Source organism: Tachypleus tridentatus, chromosome 10 (assembly GCF_004210375.1).
Source record: "Tachypleus tridentatus isolate NWPU-2018 chromosome 10, ASM421037v1, whole genome shotgun sequence".
Taxonomy (NCBI): domain Eukaryota; kingdom Metazoa; phylum Arthropoda; class Merostomata; order Xiphosura; family Limulidae; genus Tachypleus; species Tachypleus tridentatus.
This window is the reverse complement of record NC_134834.1, coordinates 102,581,256-102,602,835: the sequence shown is the minus strand read 5'-3', so window position 1 is coordinate 102,602,835 and position 21,580 is coordinate 102,581,256. Positions and strand designations below refer to the sequence as shown.

The 21,580-nt window shown below is 32.8% G+C and overlaps 1 protein-coding gene across 1 annotated transcript; it reads right to left on the bottom strand.

The window, feature by feature from the left end:
• Window positions 1–1,095: 1,095 nt before the first annotated feature.
• LOC143229993 (thiol S-methyltransferase TMT1A-like) lies at window positions 1,096–19,222 on the bottom strand. The gene is made up of 2 exons (XM_076462933.1): window positions 18,592–19,222; window positions 1,096–1,784 (listed from the first exon to the last, which is right to left on the bottom strand). The coding sequence occupies exons 1-2, from the start codon at window positions 19,126–19,128 to the stop codon at window positions 1,548–1,550; spliced, it is 774 nt and encodes a 257-aa protein (XP_076319048.1). The 5' UTR covers window positions 19,129–19,222; the 3' UTR covers window positions 1,096–1,547.
• Between the last annotated feature and the right edge of the window lie 2,358 nt (window positions 19,223–21,580).

Here is a 21,580-nt window from a genome sequence, read left to right as displayed (position 1 = left end):
CGATATCAGAACATTACCACACTTTAAGAAATTTAGCCTCTACTTAGATTGATGTATTGCAATGGTCACTAAAGGCAGTATTCAGAACCTTTAATTAATATTTAGGTATTCTATGAGAGAGTTCTTTATTTGATTTTCAGCACTATGGATGGTTGATTTTAGTTATTACTTATACTTCATATTAATAAACGTTAAACATCATTCAGTACCTGATATGTAACAACCAGTGTATCTTTATTATTATTCAGTTTTATGTGACCTTATGAATACTAATGATGTTGGAATCCACCAACATCTCAAGTCCATTTTTCTAAGCTGTTTACGAGTCAAGATTCTGGTAGGCTTATTACAGGATCCACAGTAAAATCTATACAAAAATGTCACCAATATTGCAATTAATCCCACTATATACTGATGAGATCTGTTTAGTTCACTTTGAAAATGAGGAACTTTACCACACGTTGAGGTCAGTTATTTGTATTTAGTACAGTGAAACACAAAAGCATAAAATAGGTCCCCCACTGTAACAGTTGTAAATGTTCAGATTTACAATGCTAAAATCAGGGGTTTGAATTTCTTCAATGGACACTTCAGATAGTCTGATGTGGCATTGCTGTAAGAAAAAATACACAGACACTTGGTCTCCTAGTGGCACAGCAGTATGTTTCCAGACTTACACTGTTTGTAACCAAGTTTCAATACTCATGGTGGGCACAGCACACATAGCCCATTCAGTAGCTTTGTGCTTAACTCCAAAAAAACAAAGCATAAAACAGCATTATACAACACAGTGCACCTATTGAAGTGCTCAGTATGAAAACAAGACAGCAATTTAAAGGTTAATAGTTATGGTGTCATACTGTGACAAGAAAAAAAAATCTTCATTTCTCTCAAATTTAATGTAAAAGTGGCTTGTTTAAGAAAGAAAGAAGTGTTGAGCACTTTTCATATTAAAACACTTTTGGTTCAAGTTGGTTATATATAAAAGTTGATCTGTGTTATAAAAATGATAAAATATTACTTTGAAAATATAATAGCTGTATTATAGTGGCTTATGGTGAATAAATTTTGTCACTATCATAAGTACAACTGAAATCTCACAGAGTTTCTTTATTATATCACACTAATGTCTACAAATAACATGTTACTAGATATTACTGATAATAGAACATACATGCTTTTGAAACAAGTAAAGTTTATTTATCCATTAATAAAAAACAAAAAAAACAAATCCAAATGTCCTTACTCTGCTGTCAAATATTAAGAAAAGACAATGAAAAGCACTTAACATTTTAATAAAACTCTTTTGAACAAAGTTTAAAAACTTGTTGCTAAACAGTGATAATAAGGTACGTTACATTAATCAATTGTTTAAAGTTACATGTTTAAACATTATTTATGTAACAAAGTAACCACAGTTTTGGAGATTAAGAATCTACCAGCAAATGTTAAGTCAGTAGTGTTATAAGAGAAAATATACAAGTTAATAGCAGGCTACTGGTCACAGTTTTTTAAAAAGCTATATTAATACTGAACTAATCCAAAAGTTATTTTGTAGCAATACCAACAACATGAGGCCGAAAAATAAAAAGAACTTCAGAATGATAGGAAACACACTGAGATAAGTGAGAGAATCCAATCTTTTCTATATCTTGTGATAAGTTTTTGGTCAGCTGACATCCACACAAGTAAACTTCCCAAATGGGTTGAACCAACTGTTGTACTCTGAACTTCCATGAATCTAATGGATATCCAACATGCTCCAAGAAGTAGAACTTTCCTCCCTGAGTTGAATAAATAAAAGATTACATTTACTAATTTCTAGCTGTTCGGGGAATTATAATACAACTATTGCCTGATATAAATACAACTATTGCCTGATATAAATACAACTATTGCCTGATATAAATACAACTATTGTCTGATATAAATACAACTATTGCCTGATATAAATACAACTATTGCCTGATATAAATACAACTATTGCCTGATATAAATACAACTATTGCCTGATATAAATACAACTATTGCCTGATATAAATACAACTATTGCCTGATATAAATACAACTATTGCCTGATATAAATACAACTATTGCCTGATATAAATACAACTATTGTCTGATATAAATACAACTATTGCCTGATATAAATACAACTATTGCCTGATATAAATACAACTATTGCCTGATATAAATACAACTATTGCCTGATATAAATACAACTATTGCCTGATATAAATACAACTATTGCCTGATATAAATACAACTATTGCCTGATATAAATACAACTATTGCCTGATATAAATACAACTATTGCCTGATATAAATACAACTATTGTCTGATATAAATACAACTATTGCCTGATATAAATACAACTATTGCCTGATATAAATACAACTATTGCCTGATATAAATACAACTATTGCCTGATATAAATACAACTATTGCCTGATATAAATACAACTATTGTCTGATATAAATACAACTATTGCCTGATATAAATACAACTATTGCCTGATATAAATACAACTATTGCCTGATATAAATACAACTATTGCCTGATATAAATACAACTATTGTCTGATATAAATACAACTATTGCCTGATATAAATACAACTATTGCCTGATATAAATACAACTATTGCCTGATATAAATACAACTATTGCCTGATATAAATACAACTATTGCCTGATATAAATACAACTATTGCCTGATATAAATACAACTATTGCCTGATATAAATACAACTATTGCCTGATATAAATACAACTATTGCCTGATATAAATACAACTATTGTCTGATATAAATACAACTATTGCCTGATATAAATACAACTATTGCCTGATATAAATACAACTATTGCCTGATATAAATACAACTATTGCCTGATATAAATACAACTATTGTCTGATATAAATACAACTATTGCCTGATATAAATACAACTATTGCCTGATATAAATACAACTATTGCCTGATATAAATACAACTATTGTCTGATATAAATACAACTATTGTCTGATATAAATACAACTATTGCCTGATATAAATACAACTATTGTCTGATATAAATACAACTATTGCCTGATATAAATACAACTATTGTCTGATATAAATACAACTATTGTCTGATATAAATACAACTATTGTCTGATATAAATACAACTATTGCCTGATATAAATACAACTATTGCCTGATATAAATACAACTATTGTCTGATATAAATACAACTATTGTCTGATATAAATACAACTATTGTCTGATATAAATACAACTATTGCCTGATATAAATACAACTATTGCCTGATATAAATACAACTATTGTCTGATATAAATACAACTATTGTCTGATATAAATACAACTATTGCCTGATATAAATACAACTATTGTCTGATATAAATACAACTATTGCCTGATATAAATACAACTATTGCCTGATATAAATACAACTATTGTCTGATATAAATACAACTATTGTCTGATATAAATACAACTATTGTCTGATATAAATACAACTATTGTCTGATATAAATACAACTATTGCCTGATATAAATACAACTATTGTCTGATATAAATACAACTATTGTCTGATATAAATACAACTATTGTCTGATATAAATACAACTATTGTCTGATATAAATACAACTATTGCCTGATATAAATACAACTATTGCCTGATATAAATACAACTATTGTCTGATATAAATACAACTATTGCCTGATATAAATACAACTATTGTCTGATATAAATACAACTATTGCCTGATATAAATACAACTATTGCCTGATATAAATACAACTATTGTCTGATATAAATACAACTATTGTCTGATATAAATACAACTATTGTCTGATATAAATACAACTATTGCCTGATATAAATACAACTATTGTCTGATATAAATACAACTATTGTCTGATATAAATACAACTATTGTCTGATATAAATACAACTATTGTCTGATATAAATACAACTATTGCCTGATATAAATACAACTATTGCCTGATATAAATACAACTATTGTCTGATATAAATACAACTATTGCCTGATATAAATACAACTATTGCCTGATATAAATACAACTATTGCCTGATATAAATACAACTATTGCCTGATATAAATACAACTATTGTCTGATATAAATACAACTATTGTCTGATATAAATACAACTATTGTCTGATATAAATACAACTATTGTCTGATATAAATACAACTATTGCCTGATATAAATACAACTATTGCCTGATATAAATACAACTATTGCCTGATATAAATACAACTATTGCCTGATATAAATACAACTATTGCCTGATATAAATACAACTATTGCCTGATATAAATACAACTATTGTCTGATATAAATACAACTATTGCCTGATATAAATACAACTATTGCCTGATATAAATACAACTATTGTCTGATATAAATACAACTATTGCCTGATATAAATACAACTATTGCCTGATATAAATACAACTATTGCCTGATATAAATACAACTATTGCCTGATATAAATACAACTATTGCCTGATATAAATACAACTATTGCCTGATATAAATACAACTATTGCCTGATATAAATACAACTATTGCCTGATATAAATACAACTATTGTCTGATATAAATACAACTATTGCCTGATATAAATACAACTATTGCCTGATATAAATACAACTATTGTCTGATATAAATACAACTATTGCCTGATATAAATACAACTATTGCCTGATATAAATACAACTATTGCCTGATATAAATACAACTATTGTCTGATATAAATACAACTATTGCCTGATATAAATACAACTATTGCCTGATATAAATACAACTATTGTCTGATATAAATACAACTATTGCCTGATATAAATACAACTATTGCCTGATATAAATACAACTATTGCCTGATATAAATACAACTATTGCCTGATATAAATACAACTATTGCCTGATATAAATACAACTATTGCCTGATATAAATACAACTATTGCCTGATATAAATACAACTATTGTCTGATATAAATACAACTATTGCCTGATATAAATACAACTATTGCCTGATATAAATACAACTATTGTCTGATATAAATACAACTATTGCCTGATATAAATACAACTATTGCCTGATATAAATACAACTATTGCCTGATATAAATACAACTATTGCCTGATATAAATACAACTATTGTCTGATATAAATACAACTATTGCCTGATATAAATACAACTATTGCCTGATATAAATACAACTATTGCCTGATATAAATACAACTATTGTCTGATATAAATACAACTATTGCCTGATATAAATACAACTATTGCCTGATATAAATACAACTATTGTCTGATATAAATACAACTATTGCCTGATATAAATACAACTATTGCCTGATATAAATACAACTATTGCCTGATATAAATACAACTATTGCCTGATATAAATACAACTATTGCCTGATATAAATACAACTATTGCCTGATATAAATACAACTATTGCCTGATATAAATACAACTATTGTCTGATATAAATACAACTATTGCCTGATATAAATACAACTATTGCCTGATATAAAATCATCACTGCTCATTTTTCATGTAGGGCTTCATGTTTAGGAGAAAACCATTTTATTATTCTACCTTGTTTAATGATTGTTTATTTAAACACAAGACCTGCATTAAGCTCTAAAATTGAACCTTTAAGTGCAGAGCTACATACAATGGGCTAGTTGTGCTGTGCCTACAACATGTATCAAACCCCAGTTTCCAGTGTTATAAGCCCTCAAGTTTACCACAGAGGCAATATAGCATACAAGTGCTCGATAACTGAAAAACTAGAGGTTTGAGTATCTAGTGTGTGGAAGGTCAAGTGTAGTGGGGTTTGTTGTAGGTGAAATAAAAGACAAGACATGGTGATGAAGTGTGGGTAAAAAGATTATTTAATATAAGAAGAAATGGGAGAGTAACTGACTGGGATAATGGTCAATCCTGGGTCCAGCTTAGGGCATAACTCACCCTCACAAAAAATAAAGTTGTCTCTGTAGCTACTGGCATATGACAGCTATCCGTAATCTTTTTCTTAAAATGAGTCCATTATTACTCTATGGCCAAACTACATTACACCTCCCACCCACTCCTTTATGAAAACCTGTTTGTTTTTTTTTATTTTATGCAAAGCTACATAAGGATTATCTTAGCTATCCACTCTTAATTTAGCAGTAAGAAACAAGAAGAAAGGTATTTTGTCAATACCATCTACCACCATCTCTTAAGGTACTTTTTATTAACAAATAATGTGCTATCATGGTAAAGCAGAGTACAATGTAAGTATAAGAAATGAAATGTGTTCATTGGCTGGACAGTTTATAGAAAATTCAAATCAAATCTAGCATGATAAAAATGATAATTTCTTAACCCTAGAAGTACTGAAGAGATAACACCTGTCTCTTATAGACATTTTATAAATAGTTTATATAATAAAAGAAATAATGGTTTCAAGATATACCTGTTTGACTTTTGATGCCTGATGTTATACACAATTGACCCCCTTGACATCACATCTAATTGATATGGCCAAGATGTTTAATTACTAATTCCACTAGTCTAGAAGTGGTAGCCATCTTGAATGTGATCCACTGAGTCCCAGAATTTGTTAATTTAATAGCCTTGATGGATGTTTTCAACTATGAGGATTGGTAAATCAAAATTTACCAGCTCTACATAAACAGTTATTTTAACTGATCCAACTAGTTCACACTGGCTTTACCAAATCAATATTTACCTTGGGTCAAATACTTTCAATGTTTTTCTCTTGTTTGTATCCTAAGGCATATCAGGTTGTTTATGATATTTGTGGACACAGGTATGTATCTCTGACTAAGTAAAATAATCAAAAGAAGCCAGTCAATATTTATATTTTCCTGATAGTTTTGGATTCAATATCACCTTCACTAGGACACAGGTATGTATCCCTGACTAAGTAAAATAATCAAAAGAAGCCAGTCAATATTTATATTTTCCTGATAGTTTTGGATTCAATATCACCTTCACTATTTGAATCAAATACTTGCTTATGCTCACCCTCATGTATGCATTCCAACTAAAAAAAAATCCAGAAATCAAGTACAACAATTACAGAAAGCAATTACAGCAAATGTATCAATGACAGAAAACAATTACAGCAAATGTATCAATGACATTCTCGATTTTCAGATCTGTAAAACTACCCACAGCCTATTTATCAACTTTAACAGACAGCGAGGGCTTCTCTCCCACATCTCTAGGAGTTTCTTATATGTTTAGTATTTTAGGCCAATTTCACATAAAACAGTACATGCCAGTAGCTCTACAAACTGACTGCTATTGCCTTTAGAATTCCAGGAAGTGGTTTGAATCAAGTTTCTCCAATCTCAGAAAATCAGTCTCACACTTATACAAGGTTATGAACCCATACCAAATAAATCCATTGTTGGTAATGCCTGGCTCCATAAAACAGGACATCACATATTCCCCTTCTGATAAAGTGAAGATTAACCCTTGCTACAGTGATAGATTACATACATACCATAATTACATAAGAACTTAAAGGATGTTACTTCCATGGTTGCATGAAGAGTTTTAAGGGCAAACGTTTGATAAACAAGTTCAGTTATTGATTACACCATGGAATACACAGATCAAAGAAAATATTACCTGTAAGAGTGAGGTTGCAGAGTCATAAACACTTGAGTGAATGAAACTAAATAAGGATATAAAGGACGACAAAATAGTTATTCCTACTTTGTAAAAAAACAACTAATCCAACATAACTTACAAGATATTGTTGTTTGTAATTATGCACAAAACTACACCACAGGTATTGAAACCTGGTTTTCAGTGTTGTAAGTCCACAGATATACCACTGAGAGGCTGACAAGATATACTGTAAATTTATATCTCCATATTTCAACAGTAATTAACTTATTATCCTAATGTCTTTATGATACTTGATTCCAAGGCATATGTACTTATGATAATGATACACATCCAGAGATCAGTATGTGGACATCAAGACGGCTGGTATGGGTATTCAAACTTTAATTTTAAAAATGTACAGAACAACGTTTCAGCCTTATTAAGTCATCTTCAAGTTAACCTGAATGTAACTGTTCTTTATAGTCCACAGAATGTACTTCATAAGTTATTTTCACTGTGCAATATTACACAATAAGATATCTGCATTCTGTCCATTGTTGAGAATTGAACCATGGATTTGTGCACCACAAATCCATATATTTACCACTGATTCACTTAAAAAAAGACAGAAAAATTCCAAGTTATGCACTTAGCAAGGAAAATATACCACTTACCCCAGTTTCTTCAGAAGGTATATGATAATGGTACTAAGCAAGCTCATGGATATTTGTTTTTATACCCAAAATATTTAAGATTTCAAACATATTTTTTCCATTAGGACAATTTTCATAAGCGTACATGTTCCAAAACTGCAAAGAAATATAAATTTAAAAAGTATGGGTTAGTGTTATTCTTGTAGTACCTCTAGTGAAAGTCTCTTAACTTCAGTGGCACTGTTTACTAAGTTACTTTATCAAACTATCCTACAACATCTATTTGAAGAACCTTGAGGCAGTGGTTCCATTCAATTAAAAAACATGTTTAACATACAAATGAAAAGAGTTAAAGGAAACTAACTCATAAAACTATGTAAATAACATGAGACCTAAAAAGAGAGAAAAACAAAATGAAATTTTTCATCAGGATGTATGTGACCAATAGCTATACAAGGTTTTGGTTTTGTTTTTTTAACTTAGGATGACATCTTGTCTACAGCACATGGATATTAAGAGGATCTTAAATGATACAAAACTTCCTTACAATCATGTCCTTAACATATCTCAAGTGAACACATCAAGAAGTGGTTTTTGTACTAAAAAGTTTTTAATTTATCACAAGGGAATGTTCTCCTTTTGGTTAAAAACAGACAACAACTATCTTGGAATACAAGCAAGATTTGAAAATAAGCTGAGAATAAAGTGAATTTTTTCTATTTTCTCTGAAAGGAAGCCAAATGCTGCCTGGATGGATCACTGACTTTGAACACTCACATCACTATACAGTAAGGTGTTGTCTGTTAATCAGGTAGTAGTAGACACTAACATTGCAAACTGTATTGACGTGATGTTGGTAAACATGTACATACCATGAATCATGAGAAGAGTTATGCACCCTAGAGTAAACACAGAAAACACATGAAACTCAGAAACAACAAATAAAATGTTTATTACTCTTAACTTTATTTACTTTTGAAATAGAACACTTTCAGGAAGGATGCATGAGTACACCTAGTATTACTGGTCAAGTACAACCCTGCACAAGTACATCTAGTGTTACTGGTTAACACAACCCTGCACAAGTACACCTAGTGTTACTGGTTAAACACAACCCTGCACAAGTACATCTAGTGTTACTGGTTAAACACAACCCTGCACAAGTACATCTAGTGTTACTGGTTAAGCACAACCCTGCACAAGTACACCTAGTGTTACTGGTTAAGCACAACCCTGCACAAGTACACCTAGTGTTACTGGTTAAGCACAACCCTGCACAAGTACACCTAGTGTTACTGGTTAAGCACAACCCTGCACAAGTACACCTAGTGTTACTGGTTAAGCACAACCCTGCACAAGTACACCTAGTGTTACTGGTTAAGCACAACCCTGCACAAGTACACCTAGTATTACTGGTTAAGCACAACCCTGCACAAGTACATCTAGTGTTACTGGTTAAACACAACCCTGCACAAGTACATCTAGTGTTACTGGTTAAGCACAACCCTGCACAAGTACACCTAGTGTTACTGGTTAAGCACAACCCTGCACAAGTACACCTAGTGTTACTGGTTAAGCACAACCCTGCACAAGTACACCTGGTGTTACTGGTTAAGCACAACCCTGCACAAGTACACCTGGTGTTACTGGTTAAGCAACCCTGCACAAGTACACCTGGTGTTACTGGTTAAGCACAACCCTGCACAAGTACACCTGGTGTTACTGGTTAAGCACAACCCTGCACCGTACACCTGGTGTTACTGGTTAAGCAACCCTGCACAAGTACACCTAGTGTTACTGGTTAAGCACAACCCTGCACAAGTACATCTAGTGTTACTGGTTAAACACAACCCTGCACAAGTACATCTAGTGTTACTGGTTAAGCACAACCCTGCACAAGTACACCTAGTGTTACTGGTTAAGCACAACCCTGCACAAGTACACCTAGTGTTACTGGTTAAGCACAACCCTGCACAAGTACACCTAGTGTTACTGGTTAAGCACAACCCTGCACAAGTACACAGTGTTACTGGTTAAGCACAACCCTGCACAAGTACATCTAGTGTTACTGGTTAAGCACAACCCTGCACAAGTACATCTAGTGTGTTACTGGTTGTTACTGGTTAAACAACCCTGCACAAGTACATCTAGTGTTACTGGTTAAACACAACCCTGCACAAGTACATCTAGTGTTACTGGTTAAACACAACCCTGCACAAGTACATCTAGTGTTACTGGTTAAACACAACCCTGCACAAGTACATCTAGTGTTACTGGTTAAACACAACCCTGCACAAGTACATCTAGTGTTACTGGTTAAACACAACCCTGCACAAGTACATCTAGTGTTACTGGTTAAACACAACCCTGCACAAGTACATCTAGTGTTAGTTAAACACAACCCTGCACAAGTACATCTAGTGTTACTGGTTAAACATCTAGTGTTACTGGTTAAACACAACCCTGCACAAGTATACCATTTAAACAAAGTCCTACACAAGTACATGTATTATTACTGGTTAAGCACAACCAAAGTACATCTAGTGTTACTGGTTAAGCACAACCCTGCACAAGTACACCTAGGTATACCATTTAAACAAAGTCCTACACAAGTACATGTAGTATTACTGGTTAAGCACAACCCTGCACAAGTACATCTAGTGTTACTGGTTAAGCACAACCCTGCACAAATACACCTAGATATTTACCATTTACTGGTTAACACAAGTCCTACACAAGTACATGTAGTATTACTGGTTAAACACAACCCTGCACAAGTACATCTAGTGTTACTGGTTAAGCACAACCCTGCACAAGTACATCTAGTGTTACTGGTTAAGCACAACCCTGTACACCTAGACTGGTTAAGCACAACCCTGGATACCAAAACAAAGTCCTACACAAGTACATGTAGTATTACTGGTTAAGTACACCTGGTATACCATTTCTAGTGTTACTGGTTAAGCACAACCCTGCACAAGTACATCTAGTGTTACTGGTTACAACACAAATACACCTGTATTACTGGTTAAAGCAAGTACATCTAGTGTTACTGGTTAAACACAACCCTGCACAAGTACATCTAGTGGCACAACCCTGCACAAGTACATCTAGTGTTACTGGTTAAACCAACCCTGCTACATCTAGGTATTTACTGGTTAAACACAACCCTGCACAAGTACATCTAGTGTTACTGGTTAAGCACAACCCTGCACAAGTACACCTAGATATACCATTTAAACAAAGTCCTACACAAGTACATGTAGTATTACTGGTTAAACACAACCCTGCACAAGTACATCTAGTGTTACTGGTTAAACACAATCCTGCACAAGTACATCTAGTGTTACTGTTTAAACACAATCCTGCACAAGTACATCTAGTGTTACTGGTTAAACACAACCCTGCACAAATACATCTAGTGTTACTGGTTAAACACAACCCTGCACAAGTACATCTAGTGTTACTGGTTAAACACAACCCTGCACAAGTACACACAACCCTGCACAGTATATCTAGTGTTACTGGTTAAACACAACCCTGCACAAGTACATCTAGTGTTACTGGTTAAGCACAACCCTGCACAAGTACATCTAGTGTTACTGGTTAAGCACAACCCTGCACAAGTACATCTAGTGTTACTGGTTACACAACCTGCAAAGTACACCTAGGTATACCATTTAAACAAAGTCCTACACAAGTACATGTAGTATTACTGGTTAAGCACAACCCTGCACAAGTACATCTAGTGTTACTGGTTAAGCACAACCCTGCACAAATACACCTAGATATACCATTTAAACAAAGTCCTACACAGAGTACATGTAGTATTACTGGTTAAACACAACCCTGCACAAGTACATCTAGTGTTACTGGTTAAGCACAACCCTGCACAAGTACATCTAGTGTTACTGGTTAAGCACAACCCTGCACAAGTACACCTAGGTATACCATTTAAACAAAGTCCTACACAAGTACATGTAGTATTACTGGTTAAGCACAACCCTGCACAAGTACATCTAGTGTTACTGGTTAAGCACAACCCTGCACAAATACACCTAGATATACCATTTAAACAAAGTCCTACACAAGTACATGTAGTATTACTGGTTAAACACAACCCTGCACAAGTACATCTAGTGTTACTGGTTAAGCACAACCCTGCACAAGTACATCTAGTGTTACTGGTTAAGCACAACCCTGCACAAAATACACCTAGATATACCATTTAAACAAAGTCCTACACAAGTACATTACTGGTTAAACACAACCCTGCACACGCATTACACCTAGGTATACCATTTAAACAAAGTCCTACACAAGTACATGTAGTATTACTGGTTAAATGCATTCAGTTGATCGTCACTGGTTTAAAGAACAGCTCTGATTACCGATTAAAAAAACCATAGTGATGTTGGTGGTCTGCAACGCTACATGAATATACCAGATAAATATAATCAATTCTGGAGCTAAATGACTTCGATGTTTACGATAAAACAAGTCTTTATTACCAAACGACAGATATATGTCTACGTGAATAAAATCAACTCAGAAGACAAACTCCATCTTTCTCCAGCTTAACAGCTTCCAAACCTACCATTCTCTAGCCAATTAGAACCTTAGAAAAAACTTGCATAAAGTTGTATCCAAATCACCCTAGATAATATATTTAGAAATGTGAACTACTTTAACATTGTTATTGTTCTTAAAATAATTTCAACTAATTTGTTTGGCTATAGACACAAAGAAATGAGCAAAAATAATCAAATTATAGATAAAAGAAAGTTCTAATCATTAATTAGGTTCCTCTTGAAACGGACTACTTCATACCTGGACTTAAGAACGTTTTGTAAACAGACTACTTCACTTTTACTTGTAGAACTTGTGGCCATAGAAATAAAACAGTTCACTATCTATCATTCAACGGAATGAACTTTCCTTCTTTTTACTAACTAATCGAAAACACACAATATAAAATATTTGCTTTAGTATCCCATGCTTCTAAATAAGAATTACGTTTTGTTATCAAGTGTGTGCTTTATTGCACAGAAATATTTGCATTAAGACACCTGACTCATCAGTTAGCCTTAACATTCATGTCATCTAGCACGACAAAATTATCCCGGATATTTGAGCTTTATGAAATAAATGTCTGAGAATTTGGAAAGATTATAATATAAAAAAAATCTATCCTGACAGAGGTCCCCACGCACAACGTCCGAACTTCTAGCAAGAAGACCGTTCCTTGTTCGATTATTTGATGTTCCATCTTCTCCCACAGTCAGTTTTCCTGAACCTTGGTATCAAACAGATTGATAAATTCCATGCCAATTTAGGAAAAGAAATCTCTGTAAGGTTTGAAAGTTAGGTCCTTACAATTATCCCACATCTCATCATACAGAGTGATTACGAGGAGAATGTGATTATTTTAAGTTCTTGTATCCAATATTCAGGATTGTTTACTACAACTCAACAGTTCATGGCAGCTGTCATCGTATTATTTCTTTAACTTAATGTTACATTGTCGGAGTGATTGTTTAGCTTTTATTACTCTACTTCTTACAATCAGTGTCAAATAAAATAAATGAATTAACAAGAACAACAGGAAATTAATAATAATAATAAAACTTTATAAATCCTACTACAGCCAGTTGGCTTTTCCTCAGAATTTTGATAACAAAAGTATTTCAAAGTATCTTCTGATTTTGACCTGAGTAAAAAAAACTAGACAACAGTTCGGAGGCCAATGCCTTAACATGGTGATACAACTTTTAAGCTAATCTTGTCTGAATGTTCCAGTGGGGTCTTCTTATTGAACAGGCAGTTGCACCTACTGAAACACATTCAAAATGGTTATCCACCACCAGATTTATGTGTAGTTCATGTTAATAAATACATACCTAAATTGCCATAAACCAAATGTGATGTCAGGAGCTCTGCAGAATGTTATGTCATAAGGTCACACACTCTGCTGTAATTATTATCACTACTAAATTGGTTGTTGGTCTGAAATTTTAATAAAAGTTTCTTGGTTTGTTGTTCTTAAATGCAAAGTTACACAATGAGATATCTGTGCTCTGCCTACTGCGGGTATCTAAACTAGAGTTCTAGCATTATACCGTTTTTCTTGACAGTCTTATTTACCACTAAACCACTCGTGAAAACCTTAGACAATAAACAGGTGCCAATCATTCATATTCAAATATTTGTTGGTTATCTGTACTTTGTTCACCACAGGGAATCGAGCCCCAAATTTTATTTTTGTAAGTGGAACATTATTAGAAATGATAAAACAACTGAAAAAAGAATAACAAGATGGAAAATAAAAAGATGAAAGAATGAAGAGAGAGAATCAGAAGACTGGGCCAGAAAAGGTCAAGAACAAACACATTTACAGAAACTTTGTAACAACGACCATTCATTGAGCACATTCTTTTAAATTACCTGGTGTAAATGATGTCAGTCCACGTTAAAGAAAAACTAAACTAATCCTTTACTATCGTTCCATGACGTCCCGACCTTAACATAAATCGAAGACATGTTCCAGACGTTATGTATTACTGTTTCAAATAATTGGAAATCTGAATTTAGAAGTTAACTAAATGTTAATATGTATCAAATTGATTATATTTGCCAATAAGATTAATACACACAAATTTCTTTCTCAACAAAAATATATTTTAATTAGAAACAACAATACAATTTATAATAATGCTTATTACAAATAATGATTTATTTACAAACTTACAAACAATACAGAGTCCTATATCCGGTCTAGAACTGAATATTTTATCCACGATCCAGATTTACGACGAGTAAATTAATTCTGAGTTGGTATTGTCATACCTTGCATAAGCTAACGCTGTCTTTTCTTGGCCAGCCTCACAGCGGTTGCAATCTCACTTTTTACCAAGGATATTTAATGTCCTCATAGAAATAAATAATAAAGTTGAACAGTTTGTAATATTCGAAATCTATAAACATTTCTGGTCAAATTCTGTACTTTTCCGATTGATACACTCTAATCACAAGCTTCCGAGGCCTTCAGCACACTGACTGCAGTTGACTAATAATAACCGTCGTTCGGCGCATCGGATATAATTATATAGCAATCACGCGAGGTTCTCGAACTTCCAACACTGTTCTAAAACACGCTAGCGTTTTCGTAAAACATATATTGTTGATTCTCACTATCAAGAATATTCTACAAATGTTGACAACAGGCGAGACTTGCGCAATACACATCCAACAATACATGCCATACGCATCAAACCGAAACGTAGGTATCAAATGTGTAACAGTAAATCCATCACAGCTTATACATAACTGTATCTTGAAGACCAAAGTTTATACATGATGTTCAAATGCAAATACAATACTATCTTGAACTGTGATTAATACACAAGTAAGCTTCCACAGCTAATCAAATGAATAACTGAGTTTATGCGATAACTAACAACCAAAATATTTCGAAAAACTAAATATTTGAAAGACTGACTAACTACTGGGCAATTCAATTCTGAACACTTCAATGTTCATTACTATTTCACTGTATTAACTGATCATTTTCAGTGTGATGCATATACAACACGTGACAAGAGGCAAATGGACGAATAGTTCACAAAATGAATTTATTAGCATCAATACTGCATATTTTCGGGTTCTCTATATAAATGTAGGATTACTGAATACTAGATTAACGTATGGGTCGCCTAGTCATGAACCTAGTGTCCCGTCGACCACCCAAGTTAAAAAAAAAAAAAGAGTTTTATGCCTCATAAAACTAGCAGAAAATAGACAAGAAATAATCATTACTATTCCAAAATATTACCTAGGCCTAAAACTCTATTAAACATCAATCTAGTCCTGGGATTACTGTTGGAGTAAACGACATTTGAAAATGCCATATATATAACATACATTTTACCATATAAAGTCTAGACTTATTCTGTCTATGCTTACTAAGGAGGAGTGGAATTCCCTGAAACCGGTATAATTCAGCGACAACTGCTAAATCAAACAATATATAACATTTACTTTTCAGTAAAACATTTGTTGGTAAATGCGAAAATCAAACCAGCCTATCCTCGTTCTGCATTTGCGTACGATTTCCAACCAAATACACCATGCACATACTATAAAACTCGGAACTGAAGAACCTATCTGGTCCACATCTATTATAAATACTACTACGCCATTTGTCACTATCAAATCCAGGGTACGTATTTAACTGACTGATCCAAAAAAACGAATGAACTAGAACTGAATGATGCCATTAATGAAATATCAGCTCAGATCGAAACAACTTCTGAAGTGAACAGGAGTGACAGTAAAGAGGGCATTCATATCACTCCAGCTATAACATTAAATAACTTTCCAGGTGAGGCACATAACAAACATTAGTACCCGCTTAGTCTAACAGTGACATATAAGTTGTGAAAAGAACAAGTTTCAGCTGAACTTATATTACGATTTGGAAAAATTTGCCCATTTATCTCAACCAGAAGCTTCACTTGAAATGACTAATTTGGTGGCAAGTAATTAACTTATAGATGCCATAATAGACACAAATTTGAGAATATATTACGACTATTAATGGCACCCCAAAGAAGTTTCGTCTGAATTACCGAAACCTCATATTACCCTAATGTAAGTTAAAAGAACTAAAAAAATAGTTATAAAATAACACTGAACGGACAAAACGAGTATAAGAAAACCTGTGTTTCAAGTTTAACCTGAAAAGTCATACTGCGAGAAATGACAGATCAGGTTGATTCGTACTGCTTACTAACAATGTAAAAGGTCATTCATTATTCAAAACATGTACAAAGTGTCTTGTATTTTATGACACATAGACCGCAATGCCTGCAACTGCTTCCAATCGGAGCTACAGATTAGACCACGTAAAAACAAAACTAATAAAAAATACATATTTTAGCTTCCCTCCCACTATTTATTTTTTTCAAAGATCGTTTTCCGATCATATAAATAAACGAAGAAAACGTCTGAATAAACAAGAGGAAATCTCAATAGTCGCAGCACTTGAAATTATTTTATGCAGGATTATAGCAAATTAATCTATGACGACTTAGTTAAGGTCCTCGGTTTGGTTAAATACACGAATTCAAGAGTCCAAAACTGTAATTAAATCTCAAATCGACCAATAGATGACTGATCTTCGAGTTAAAGAGTTTATACTTGAAAAATCTTGGAGCCGTTTTACGAACCGTTATGCCGCAGCTAAAAATGTGAGATAGTCAAAGTTGATTCGTTTTGTTCTTGTCTTTACTTGTAATACACTGTTTCGTTTTGATGAAACACTGACAGACAGCCTATGTTTGACATTAATCTATTCAAAATTTGCAATAATCATGAAAAACGTATGCAAGCTTCCTTTAAAAGAGGTTGTTTAATAAAACCTTCCTTTTCTTTCAAAAACTCCTAATTCATTTTTTTTCACAAATAAAATAGCTGATTTGAACGCTGTCATCTCGTTTATCATAAAACGACAAATTTTTTACGTCATTCCAACAAATCATGGTGTAGGCTTTGTGACGTTTATTGTGGAAGTCCAGTCGTGTAGTACAAGTTCTCAAATGTTACATCAGGATGTCTGTTATGTGATACCTGAGTTTTACTGTTAGTTAGTGTAACATTTAACGCTGGTATTAAAGTTTCAAACCTCTTGTTTATGAGAACATGACCAATTCGAGTTCTGAAATTTATATGTTTGTATTGGAGGTGTGTTGTTAAATTACTTTTCTTGAAATACTAAAGAAAACGTCGCATAAATGTAAATTAAACATATAAATACATGTGTAGGACTATGTAACTGTAAAATAAAGTTACAAATTATTAACTTTCGTTTTGTAATATAAGTTATGTCGACTTTTTAGTTGAACTTAAAAGTTGAAGATACCACACCAATAGCCGATTTAAAACTAATCAAACTTCACTAGTAATGCGTATTTTTACATTAGATAAATTATTGCATAAACTGTAATTTATAAAGGATTCCTGATTAACGTATTATAAAAATTTAAAAAATACAACTGCCCTTAATTAAAATAGAAAAAGTTTATAAAATATAATAAAATCTGAATAATGTACACGTACAAGGGACTTAACTTTAAATATTGTGTAGGTTTTATAACGTTCATTGTATCAGTTCAGTAGTGCAGTACAGGTTGTTTTCAAATGTTATTTCAAGAAGCACGGCATTTTCATAATTTTAAGTTAAGCTACACATTTACTTACCGGTGTTAAAATTCGAAACACTTCTTGCAGAATTCTGCAAGTATTATCTACCGAACATAATACATGGGTAGAAACTACTGCATCAATGCTGTTATCTGGAATTGCAGTCATAGCTTCTGCATTACACAAAAAGAAATTCTCCAATATTATATTTGGAAAATGTTGCTTTCTCTCGTAAAAAGTTTTCTTGAAATTAGTACTTGGGTCGACTGCAATGAGACGTGTGCCATCTTGGTAAAATTCAAGGTTGGATCCACTTCCAATACCGATTTCTACGACCCTCAGTACTCCATCGCCTTTTTTCCGCAGTTCAGGATCACTGGATTTTTGTTCTCTCAATTCCCTGAATAATTCATTTTTATCTCTAGCAAACCAACGATCTAGTTTAGGCCCAATAAACTTTGAATAAAACCACAAGAACCACAACTCTTGACTTTTTTTGCTATATTTAAGAAAGAAAAAAGACAGCACTATCAAGCCTAAAATGAAAAACAACAAATATGTGAATACATATCGAAGAAATGAGCCAATAATCATGGTAGAAATATTAAAAGCAATAACATCTGATCACACCCAATCCCCAAATACTTTACCAAACTCGCTTTCCACTCACGATAGTGTCACCGAAAAACAAACAAAAAAAAAAACACTGTGGCGCTACAGTAGATAAGCGGGGCCGTTTAAGACAAAACAATTTGGAAATTTCAGTAACATTGATGTAATTAAGTATCTTTATTTGTGTAAGTGATCATTACACTTCGATAATTTAAAATATGTTTGGTTACTATGTAGCCTGATTAAAATGTATAATTTTTATATATCTATTGTACATATTTCGTTTACTAATACAATAAGATATTTTTAATTGTTTACGTTTTCAAACAAACCGAAATGTGTATTTCTAATTAACTAGAATAATTAACTATTATTCAATTACGCCAGGATACATATTTTATATTCTGTAATTTATTTTAATTTTAAATAGTAAAAATCATATCACAAAAACATTTTTGTTATGTTAAAGCCACATTATCGGTTTTCTATCTGCGATGTGCCAACAGTTGGTATTGAATTACGAATTTTAATGTTAAATGCCCTAAGCTTAGTCCCGAACTCATGCGGGACACATTCCAATGAATGTTCATAGGGACGGCTATCGCAGATAGCCCTCGAGTAGCTTTGTGCGAAATTCAAAAACAAACTGTTTGAAAACCCAAAGATTTAGGTTTCCACACAAACGTGGTTCAATAATATATCACTAGATGACAGCACGCTTTTGTGCATATTTTAACAGCTGCTAAGTTTGTCCATAAACATTTCTCCTTGATTGAAAATGTGGCTTGCTGGAGATTACCCTAGCTAAGTTTTGACAAGAAAAAACAACAACAAACAAATATATTTTAATTTATTTTCGCCGGTTAACACGCTTATCCATACATTAACTATGTATCGATTGTTTTTTTTTAAATTTAATATTATATATTCAAATTTTTTAAAGGGGTAATAATAATAATAATTTCAGAAATTGTGTCTGGTCAATATATAACCTGATTTTATTATTAATATTAGCAGTTTTATAGCTTCTCATAGTTTCTAGTAATAATTAAATTCTACATAATTGTTTTTTCTAAATTATCGACGTGCAACGTGTAACACCAGAAGGTTTGTGAGAGGTCGCTCCGAGTTTCTTAATACTTATTTGTAAGTGGTTTCAGTTTCATTATTCGTCAGGACTATAGTTAGAAAAGTGTGCTAATTTACACCGAATACACATCTTCGTTTTTCTTTTTTTTCGTCCTCGTTGGCTCAGCGGTAAGACTTTTAGTATATCAATGTAGGACCCTTGTCCGACTAGAAAATGTGGTATGCCTTCTGTGGTGACACCGTATTTTCATTAGTAACTACAAGTCTTTACTTTAGATATAATTTATTGCTGTACACAAGGTGAACAAAATCAAGAAAGAAGCCTGCAATTTGAGAAATGTAAAATCAAAATTTTGCTTGGTTCAAAGTTCACATTACATTAGTGGTCTCCACATTTTCAAGATGTTGCTCATCCACTAACTAAAGTGACTTAAACAGCGATGTGCGAGATGCACCCCCATGCATCATTTAAAGAAAAAGAATCATCTGGTGGTGGATCCTACACATTTCTCTTTGTGCAACAATCATGTGAACTGTGTAAGTAATAAAGACATCAAGTTAAAATACACCTAAATTGAACTTTTTGCCACACTATCAAAAAGCGCTATCTTTTAAAATTGAATATTGTTAGAGGGGGTTGAGTACGTTAAATTAAGCGACTTTAAAAAATCAACAAGTTGCAATAAAACGATATTTATTAAAACAGTATTTTAATAGTGTTTGGCAATCTGTGGATAGTGTAATGACACCAAAAATTGATAACTGTGGGAAGGGTTAAGAACCGCCATCTTTGGCACAAATTATCCCTACACTAAGATTATTGACGTGTTCAGATCAGGAATTTACAACTTTCAAAATGGGAATATCACTTGTATTTAATGCCATTGGAAAACAAAGGAGGAATATGAATCAATTTTGAGCACTAATTTTCCATACAAATACCTCCAACAAATCATACCTCCTGACATATTAATTAGAGTACAGAACAGGTGATAATCCATAAATATAGATTAGTGACAAAAGTTGCTCATGTGTTTAAAGCAAAGTAATCAAGAAATACCTCCATTTGTAAATGGAGTCAACCTAGATGCTAGTTCACCAACACAAGACTTTGTCATACCTTCTGTTCAACAATTACGTAACTCAAGCATGAAAAACTGAAATAAGTACTTATTACTCCACAAGAAGGCATATCCATCAAGTTACTGGATGCAGCACCCATTGACTTTTGTGTGATAAGACTATTGAAACAGAAGTTGGGAAAACATCGTAATCATACTTTAAATGGATTATGAAAAGCATTCAAGGAACAATGGTGTGATTTGGGCATGCACGTTTTACAACA

Coding starts and splice junctions, on each gene's coding strand:
- LOC143229993 (XM_076462933.1), bottom strand. CDS start 19,128: ATGATTATTGGCTCATTTCTTCGATATGTATTCACATATTTGTTGTTT. Junction 1,785..18,591: donor TGTTTCGAATTTTAACACCG/GTAAGTAAATGT, acceptor TATTCAACTCAG/GGAGGAAAGTTCTACTTCTT.